The following is a 10,819-nucleotide window of genomic DNA, read 5'->3' as shown; positions in this document are numbered from 1 at the left end:
ACAAAACTGGGTTCTATCATTCTACCCCCCCTTAGAAACTGCCTTGTCCTCAAGGCACAATAATGACACAATCATCTCTTTGTCGTCATTTTCTATTGGTTCAGGTAAGTCACTATAAACCTTTGAATTGGGTAATAGAACTTGCTTAAGATAAGAAACGTGAAAGACTGGATGGATTCGGGACTCACTAGGTAACTTCAGCTCATAGGCAACCTTGCCAATTCTTTCCAATACCTTAAATGGACCGTAATACTTTGCTGCAAGCTTTTGATTACCTCTTCTAACTGTTGACTATTGTCGATATGGTTGCAACTTCCAGTATACAAAATCTCCTACCTGAAATTCCCGTTCTACACGCCTAGCATCATCTTTTTGCTTCATTCTATGTTGTGCAATGCTTAGGTTCTCCTTGAGTGACAATAGAATTTGATCTCTCCGCAATAATGCCTCTGGAACAAGTGTACTTCTTGCTTCTCCAGGGGTGTAATGGTGCATAACTGGAGGAGGTATGCCATATAATGCCTCAAATGGGGTCATCCGGGCAGATGTATGGTAAGTCGTGTTATACCAATATTCTGCCCAATGTAGCCACGACAACCAACTCTTAGGCTTCTCTTCAGCAAAACAACGCAAGTAGGATTCTAAGCACTGGTTCACCACCTCTGTTTGGCCGCCCGTTTGAGGGTGATAAGAAGATCTCATTCTTAATTCGGTTCCTTAAAGTCGAAATAATTCATGCCAAAATTTACTAGTGAATAGAGCATCTCTGTCGGACACAATGGATTGTGGAAATCCATGTATTCACTAAAGATTCTAAGAAAACCTTCGCTACTGATGTTGCGGTATACAGATGTTTTAGTGCCATGAAGTGTGCATACTTGGTTAATCTATCCATCACTACAAAAATAACTGTATTCCCGAGTGATTTAGGTAATCCGTCTACAAAATCCATTGATATATCTACCCAAATAGTATCTGGGGCAGGCAGTGGTTGCATTAGTCCGGCCGGCGACATCGTCTCATACTTATTTTTTTGACACACTTCACAGCGTGCTATATAATTTCTAATATCTTGTCGCGTTCCCCGCCAACAAAATAATTTTGAAAGCCTTTTTCATTGTTTTTAAATAACCCGAATGTCCCGCTGCCGGCAATGAATGAAATTCTTGCAACAGTAGATCTTTCCAACGAGAATTGGAATTTGATACCCATTGCTGGTGATATTTAAGCAACCCATCTTCCACTGAATAGTTCTTGGCAGAAAAATTGGATTGTTGTATCTTTGTCACTCGTTCCTGCAACCACGAATCAGTTCTCAACTCTTTTTTTCAGATCTTCCATCCAAGTACAACTTACATATGTAATAGCACAACTCTCCGGATTATTATGCATCCTAGATAATGCGTCAGGTGCAGTATTTTCCTCTCATTTCCTTATTTAATTTTGTAATCATAGCCAAGTAATTTCGCTAACCACTTTTGTTGTGATGGTGTAGTAGCCGTGGCTTCTAAAAAATGTTTCAGACTTTGTTGGTCCATGTAAATAGTAAAACGCTTACCCAGGATATATGACCTCCATTTACATACATCGTGTACTATTTTCAACAACTCCTTCTCGGAAGTTGATAGTTAAGATAGCGAAGTCCAAGTACTTTGCTTGTGTATGCGATTGGATGTTGATTCTGCATTAGTACTGCCCCGAGTCCATGCCCACTGGCATCTGTTTCAATAACAAAACTCTAATTAAAATTTGGGAGTGCTAGAACCGACGTTGTTGTCATGGCCTTTTTAAGGGACACGAATGCATTTTCCGCCTCATCGGACCAGACGAAGCTGTCTTTCTTCAATAACTGAGTTAAAGGATGCGATATCGAACCCTAATTTTTTATAAACTGTTAATCCCAAAAATCCACAGAGATTCTTCACCGTTTTTGGCGTTGGCCAATTCTGCATACTCTCAATTTTGGAGGGATCAGCGGCAACCCCTTTAGATGTGATGATATGCCCAAGATATTCAGTGCTCTCCCTTCCGGATGAGCATTTACTAAGTTTCACCATAAGTTGATTTTCTAATAAAATCTGAAATACAGTTTCAAGATGTTGCAAATGCTCCTCCCAAGTTCGACTGTAAATCAAAATATCATCGAAAAACACCGACACAAATTTTCGTAAATGTGGTCGAAAGATCTCATTCATTAGGCGTTGAAACGTTGATGATGCATTAGTTAAACCGAACGGCATTACCAAAAATTCATAACGCCCGTCATGAGTGCGAAAGGCAGTTTTGAATATGTCTTCATCATACATCCTAATTTGGTGATAACCAGAACGCAAATCTAATTTAGAAAAATAGCTAGACCCATGCAATTCGTCAAGAAGCTCATCGACAATAGGTATATGAAGCTTATCTTTAACGGTTACTTGATTGAGCGAGCGATAGTTGATGCACATCCACCACGTTCCATCCTTCTTCTTGACCAAGAGGACTGGTGATGAGAAGGGACTTGTGCTTGGTCTAATCAAACCTGCATCCAAAAGCTCCTGAACTGGTCGTTCAATTTCATCTTTTTGACAATGCGCATAGCGTTATGGTCGTACATTCACCGGTTTAGCTCCTGATATCAACGGTATCTTATGGTCATGAGCTCGCTTTGGTGGCAACTTGGTGGGCGTTGCAATTACTGGAGTGTAACGAGCTATTAATTGTGTAATCTCCCTTGGTAACAAGGACGTTGTCAGACTTGCTTCCATGTTTTGAACATGACAAAGTAAGGCTGGAGTTCCCTGTTTGATTATCTTTTCCATTGTGTGCATCAAAGCTAGTTGGTTATCCTTAGTTGGACGTCCCAACAGTAGTATATTTTGGTCGCCCACCTTGAACTATATCGTTAAGTTTTTAAAATCCCACCGAATTGGTCATAAAGTTTGAATCCACTGCGCTCCTAGAACCAGGTCACAACCACCTAACGCCAAAACATGGAAGTCGCTCACAAAATGTGTATTTTGAAGACGAAATTCCAAGTTTTGGCACTGCCCCAGACATGGAATCCGAGACCCGATAGCAATCATCACTTCAAACCCTTCATCTTTAACCATCTCAATATCCAACTATTTTGGAATGGCCGGATCCAGAAAATTGTGAGTACTTCCCGAATCGACAAGAATTATGACCCTGGCTTTCTCAAATTGACCCACAATTCGCATGGTTTGTGGTGTCACTGATCCTGCTAAGGCATGCACGGAGATTTCCGGTGTGAGTTTTTCTTATGCATCCCATGTATTAACCTCGTCTTCTTCGTCGACGTCCTCTTCACCTTCGATCAGGAATAATGTCTTTGACTTACATCGATGACCTCGAAACCATCTTCCATCGCAGTTATAACACAACTGTTTCTTCCGTCTTTCCTCATCCTCTTCTGTGGTAAGCCGTTTGATTGGAGGAATGAGATTAATCTCAATTTTTGGTGTTGTGGTTGTAGTATTAGGTCGCATTGCAGGTCTTGCAAATGAGCTAGATCGATAGTCGCAACTAAAAACTCTGGACTTAACACTTGTATTTATAATCTGACCTCATATTTCAACCCACCCACATAACAACTAACCAAAAAAGTCTCTGGGATATCGCTTACCAAATTTGAAAGTCGTTCGAATTTTTCTTGATATTCTCCGATAGAATTAAAGCTTGCTTGACTGATCTTGGCTAGAGCCGTTGCTGGGTCATCATATTTAGTACGTCTAAATCATGTCATAAAAGATGCAGAGAACCCTTCCCAATTAGGGTTAGGAGAAATCTTTTTCATCCACTTAAACCATTGTAACGCCTTTCCATCAAGATTAATTCCTGCCAACTGCACCTGTTTTGCTGGTGGTATTTCATAAAACTGAAAGCACAATTCAGCTCGATATAACCAACCTTCAGAATCAGTACCCTCAAATCGCATAAAAATCACCTTTCCGTCATTGTTAGGTGTATTACGAGCTCCACTGTTTGATGCTGCGTCTTTCTCCTACAACTTCTCCAATTGTTCCGTCAATCGGTGGCTTGATGTAGCCATCGCAGTAACCTGAGCTGTTAATTGCTCCATGAATTTCTCTTCTGTTTGCGGGTTTTGGTCATACAAGGAGCGAAACCGCTCTGATACCAATGATAAGAACTGAGTTTTTATCATGGCCAGCAGGAATGATTGCTTTTGCAGACAAGGGAAACGAGGTAATAAATAAGATGTCTATTAAATTTTCGATGCAAATAAAGGACCTGGCAGACTCTATATATAGATTCAAAAGAAAGACTGATCCTAATAGAACTCCTAAACTTATTCCTGAAGTTACCGAACTCCTTGGTGGATTAAAAACTCTTTCGAGAAAAACCTTCCAAGGAATTATAACTCAAATAAAAGATTGAAACATAAAAATTACTAGACCCTTAATACCGCCAACTTATATGTTGTTGTGACGAAACTAAACCGTGACAGAACTGGGTTTCTATCAGAAACATCTATAGCATATTAAAGTTCCACATCGTGTCCAGTTGTTTATCTAGATATGTCTAAAGGATATTGTTCCTATTAGAGCCAGAGAATTTCTAACTATAAGCCTGAAATTCACTTACATTGTTGTTTCTGTAATCATAGTTTAGAAACAACTGAGCATCTTTTCTTAGAATGTGACTATGCTAGAACTGTGTGGACTTCCCTTGGTCTTAACATTACTGAAACAACTGAGCATCTTTTCTTAGGATGTGACTATGCTGAATTTGGAGATGAACAAATGGAATGTAAAGCTCTATTGATGGAAATGGAATGGATGGAGTCTCTGAGTTTCAATCAAGTGATATTTGAATTGGATTGTGAAAATATAATAAAATTACTTATAATAATGATGAATTACTAGTTCATCGGGTCAATCATAATTTACTCACTTCTATGAAAGAACAATTTTTAAATAATAAATTTTGGTTTTGTAAAACAGTCGGACTAGGAATAATGTAGCTCACAATCTAGCAAAAAAAAAGCCGGAGAGCAAGCAGTCTCTTTTTGTTATTATGTCAACCATCCTCCTAACACTGCTAAGTGGATTGAGGAAGATTATGTAATCATCAATGACAATTAATCAATAAATTCTTTTTAGTATCAAAAATAAATAAAAACATAGCGAGACTTCTTAATAGCAAGGACACTTATACACATGAGAACAAGTAGGGATTTCTATTGAGGTTTTGGGATCTCTCTACTTCCACCAAGGATTTGTACTGTAGTACATATTTTCATTTTGCAGTAGGCATCGAACTCAAACCTTGCTCCGATTGGCTAGGACCATCATGGAGTACTTTCATCCGAAAGAAGGTTTAGAAAATGAAAGATATGCAGGTTCACAATAAAAAAAACAAGCTTGTTTAAATTAACCAAGTAGGTCTCGAAAGATCAAAAATATAAAAACTCAAAAGTTTATAGTGCTCTGAGCAAAGGCGAAGGCAAAAAAGAACAGCAGATCAAACTCAAGAGAATCCAAGTTTACATTATGCTCAAGCAAGCCAATTAGACAATCTTTTACTATGGAAGCTTTTTGGAAAAAAGAAAAGGAGACTAAAACAGTGATGAATACAAAGTTTATTTCCTGATATAACAGATTCCCACCTTCATATATTCATTTCAAACAATACCAAATGAAGGAGGAAAAAGAACAAAGAACCAAAAAAAAGAAAAAAAGGAGAAAAACTACAAAATCCATAACTATCAAACAATTCATGCAAAGATGTTTTACATTATCGTTATCTATATATACTTATGATTAAGCTACTAATTAACACTCACAAGATTCTAATTCTGCAAATATGCATTGTCGATCTTCGAACCGCAATATATTTCCGATTCTTTTTCTTCTCCTTTGTAGCTTGGCTTTACTCAGCATCTCTGTGATTAATTATTTGTTTTCTGTGTCTTCTCTTCTAACATTTTGTAACAATTGATGACCTAGTAGTATTCACAAGAGATTTTCTGTCTTTGTTGTGAAGCATGTGAAGAAAGCAATTCCCCTCCTCGGCATGAAAGAATAAGTGACAAACCAAACCAACTATTTCGTGTAACTTCATCCCTTATAGTAAGCTACCACACTAATTAACTGATAAAATCTGAGACTAAATATTGTTGTCGCTGAAGATAAAGATATAGACAAGTTACAGACGAATACCAAAGGTAACTTTTCTCTGACAACGTATTGGTTCGATTAGTAGTTGGGGACGAATGTGCCAACATAACCAAATCCCATGACAAAGAAAGCTACTGCTTGGAAATATAGGTATACCCAGTAATTATTCTTCCCATATGAGTAGTCATAACAAGCGACAAAGAAAAGGAATGCTCCCACTCCAAGCTCTGTCAAGTGGAGCCTTTTGATGTTTCAATGTCAAAAAAAGAAGAAAATCAGATACATATATATATATACTCCCTCTTAACCCAACTGAAGGACACGCCTAGTTAGACTTGTAAGGACAGCATATCAGGCTTGCTATGAAATACACGAGAATTCAAATACAAGTAGATAATGTTACCTTTCTCGAATCTTGCTGAATCGAGGTTTCTTGGTTGTTTTAGGTCCTGGTTTGGTGGCCTTTGTAACATCTCCAAGTTTATCAGTCACAACCCATTCATTCACTCTTCCCGTTTCGAACAGACCGATAAAACATGCTTTACTCCGGTGCAGAGACATAACATTCTCAAAGAGAATCCAAAAGACTAGTAAATGCACAGACCTACACGATTGAAAGAAACAAATCATACAATTGGTCGATTTGTATATTAACTCTTGTCATTCTCTAAAAAAACGTTACTCCAAGTGATTGGCATACCTTGGAGTTCCAACAGCATTAAGAATGGTAATGATGGAAGGAATATAAACTAAACCCCACATAGGAATATGGACTTCAGGAACCAATACGGTCCCGGGAATTACAATGCAGTAAAAGACGAACGTAACTATGTGAGCTATGATCTTTCGAACAAAGAAGAAACTGTAGATAACATAGAACTTCTTCCATAGAGTAACTTTCTGCAATTGAAAAGCAAATAAGCAAATCAATCTCAACAACATATTTTTCGATTGCAAAACGAATGCTACAAAGTAGAAGAAACCCAAACCCAAACTGACCTTATTCCTCACAATTTCCATGACCATTTTCCTGAAAAGATTAGCTGGACCACAGGACCATCGATGTTGCTGAAAACGGTATGCTTTGAAGGTACTTGGCAATTCACTTTTCACCTATACAATTAAATTCAGTTGAAATTTCTCTGTATATGTTGCAGTATCCTGTACTATCAAATTTAAACTCCTAGTGAGTGTGACTGCAAGTGTTAACCTACATGAAGATCACCAATGTAAAGGAACTTGAATCCCTTGAGACCTGCACGGACAGCTAGATCCATATCCTCAACTGTGGTTCTACCATTCCAGCCACCAGCTTCTTCAATTGCGGAAATTCTCCATACTCCAGCAGTTCCTGTATTGTAACCGAACTGGGCGAGGTCAGAAATGTACAAGTTGCAGTTGCTACTAACATTAGCAAATAAGGATTGAGATTAAACACGCAGAATATGAGTTATTTCACAGCACAACGTGTCACCAATTCTCTTATTTACCATTAAATCCGAAGAAAGCATAAGTAGATGATCCAACTTCTTGTTCAACTGTAAAATGATAATCCAGCGACATTTCTTGCATTCTCGTCATTAGACATTCATCGGCATTAACTGCAAAACCAACCGGAATACCACATGTCAGCTAACAGAGTTCAACTGACAATTAAGAAAACAGCAAACAAAGTCGGTGATGGAGTAAGCCCTTACAGCGTCCACAGTGGGCGATTAAACCCAAATATTTGGTCTTTTGAACAGACGTAGTGGAACGTACTATCGATCAAATTTTGATCGACGACTAAAACCCAGAGTATATTTGGTTTGGGATCAAGACTAAACCCAAATATAGTCGAGCGTTGGTATTGTCCACGTCCCACCACCAGGCGGACGTATAGTACACGTCCCATACCAGGCGGACGTATAGTCCACTCCCCACATCAGGCGTTGGTATAATCTACATGGGACGTACGCAAAGTCTACGCCCCATTTTTCTTTTTTTTTTTAATTTTGTATGGGGCATTATACCCCCCATTCTTTACAAATTCAAATTGCATGGGGCGGGCTTAATACCTCCGCCCCATTTTTTCTATTTCTTTTTTATTATTTCTTTTTTTGAATCTTTCTTATCCGGGCGAACGTATAGTCTTCGTCCCACACCAGGCGTTGGTATAGTCCACGTCCACACCAGGCGAACGTATAATGTACATCTGACCAAATTTAGTCTTTCCAACATAGCGTCACACACTATAATATGCGCATGGGTTGTTCAAGAAGAAGACAAAAATTACCATTGGTAATGGATAAAGTTGTTCGCATTGAGATGGGACTATACAGTAAAAAAATCAACTTTTACTTCCGAAATTGACTGAAATTTTCAATTTTGTCGTCCAGAGATCCAGATTTCAAACAACAATAAAAAAGAAAACGAAGGACAATTTTTTCTGGTAAGCCCAGAAATGATTAGAGGGTATTTTCGTCTTTATGCGCTCTGATAGTTCAGACAGGCTCGGAGTCCAAGATAAGTACTTAAACTACTTTTTACTAAATAAAGACAAATGAGAAAAAGTTAAAAAAGTAAGTCTGAAATTGTTGGTGACAGGTGGAAGAAGTTCAGTAGTGGAAGTAGGTTTTGTTTTGGGACCTCATTTTGTATGAAACTGAAAGAAACATCTCATTGATCTCAAAATGGAAGCAAAACCAAACCCCACCGACACTGGAAACTGTAGTATTCAGTAATAAGCGATTAATAGGGACATTAGGCCTGATCGTTTGCTATTAGAGTCCTAATCTGCATTGGCCAAACATCATTAATTAATATAGAGATGGGATTTAGCAAATTACCGAAAGTCCATCGAGCTTGAACAAGAGCAATTTCAGGATTATGATGAAGGAAAGGGATAGTTCTCCATAAGTAATCAGGTTCAGGTTGGAAATCAGCATCAAAGATGGCAACATAATCACAATGCTTAACGTAACTGCGTTTCATTCCTTCTTTAAGTGCACCGGATTTATATCCAAGTCGATTATCTCTGATTTCATATATGATGTTAATTCCTTTGCTTTGCCATCTTTTACATTCTAGCTCAACCAAATCCTGCACATATAATAATTCAAATTAAGAATCAGCTTTACATTTTCAATTTTTTGATTTTTGAAGTTATGTATGGACAAAGAGATTTTCTTAGATAGAACGAAAAGGTTGAAACGAATGAGACCTATGCCCAGAAAACAGACAAATTTTAGGAAGAAAATGTGATTTTGTAGGTCTTTGATCGAGAGATGTTAGAGTTCGACTTGTAATAATTAATACTGTAATCATCAACACTCTGGCAACCGCAAGAACACAATCAGAGAAACTCATAGTGAAACTCAGGAAGAAAAAAACAACTTATAAATTCGGATTAAAGAGGTAAAAAAAATGTAGTTAAATTAAACTAAACGTTTTACCTTAATGGCTGGATCTGTAGAATCATCAAGAACTTGAATGATTATCCGATCAGCAGGCCATGACAGACCACATGCAGCACCAATAGATAACTGATAAACCTGCATTATATTCATAAAAAGATTCAAAACTGATTTCAGAACAGAGGAAAACAGAGGAAGTAAAAGGAAACTGTGCATTAATGGTGGAGATGATTGATTGATCGATTACCTCTTTTTCGTTGAACATTGGGATTTGAATAAGAACCATTGGGTAAGCTGAACTGCCTAATTCGATATCATCTCGAATGGGTTGATATTTATAACGTTTATCAATCTTCTTACCAAATATTTTAACAAGAACAATAACAACACCCATATAAAGTCTTTCGATGAATAACATAAGTGACATTGCTAAACATAAGAACACCATTATATTCAGTATGGGTATAAACAATGGTGCTTTGAGCATTTGAAATATGAATCCAAATTGTGCTGCTATGTCATTTGCTGTTCCTTCAAATCCCTCTGGTATAAACCTCGATGAAGTTGATTCAATCTCCATTTCTCACTCTACAAACACCACCCACAGTGAAGGAAACAGACGAATGGCACGAATGAAAGAAAACCCAGTTAACCCAGAAACAGGAAAACAATCGGGGCAGTGAGGAAATCTTAGCAGATCTGCATGAGCTTAAAGTAGTTGGAAAAAAAGGTAGTATAATATAAGCTTTGACAGAAAGAATCTCTTTCTGTTTCTTTACTCTCTGTAAATTAAAAGCTTCTGAAATAAGCAAATGCTGCTGAAGAGCTGGACTAGTGTCAGTAGTTCAAGCTCTTCAACACCATTATTGAGTTAGACCCACTCACTCAAATAATCAACACTGAAGATTTAACGAAATACCAAACACAGTTCTCACTCTCTATTCAATCAAAAAAACAACTTAAAACACAAGCATTCTATTATAAAGAGAACAAACTGAACAATACCAAGTATCTCCTTGGTTTTGTTTCTCTTTAAATCTATTTTTATCTGATTAAAAACTCAAAGTCTTTAACTTTGGTTGCTCTAATTCAAGAAAAGTATATAAAAAAAAGAAAAAAGATACAGAGATAATGTGGCATAAAGAGAATTTATAACCCTCACTTGGTTTTCTGCTGGTTGGTATGCTTTTAATTACTTGTGCAGTTCTTCTTCTCTCTCACTCTCTCTGAAAAGCACACGAGCACCAACCGATCACAGATTATTACCCACAACTGTGAGTG

At 37.6% G+C, this 10,819-nt stretch overlaps 1 protein-coding gene across 1 annotated transcript; it reads right to left on the bottom strand.

Annotated features, from left to right (window-relative positions):
- Positions 1 to 5,582: 5,582 nt before the first annotated feature.
- On the bottom strand, positions 5,583 to 10,663 carry LOC113314080 (glucomannan 4-beta-mannosyltransferase 9-like). Its single transcript, XM_026562855.1, has 9 exons — positions 9,786 to 10,663; positions 9,578 to 9,676; positions 8,972 to 9,224; positions 7,634 to 7,744; positions 7,358 to 7,494; positions 7,143 to 7,256; positions 6,844 to 7,043; positions 6,547 to 6,747; positions 5,583 to 6,384 (listed from the first exon to the last, which is right to left on the bottom strand). Exons 1-9 carry the CDS (start codon positions 10,116 to 10,118, stop codon positions 6,222 to 6,224), a joined length of 1,611 nt encoding a protein of 536 aa, XP_026418640.1. The 5' UTR covers positions 10,119 to 10,663; the 3' UTR covers positions 5,583 to 6,221.
- Between the last annotated feature and the right edge of the window lie 156 nt (positions 10,664 to 10,819).

The sequence above is a fragment of the Papaver somniferum genome, chromosome 9 (genome assembly GCF_003573695.1).
Source record: "Papaver somniferum cultivar HN1 chromosome 9, ASM357369v1, whole genome shotgun sequence".
Taxonomy (NCBI): Eukaryota; Viridiplantae; Streptophyta; class Magnoliopsida; order Ranunculales; family Papaveraceae; genus Papaver; species Papaver somniferum.
Note: the sequence above shows the minus strand (reverse complement) of the source record. Positions and strands in the feature narration are given on the sequence as shown.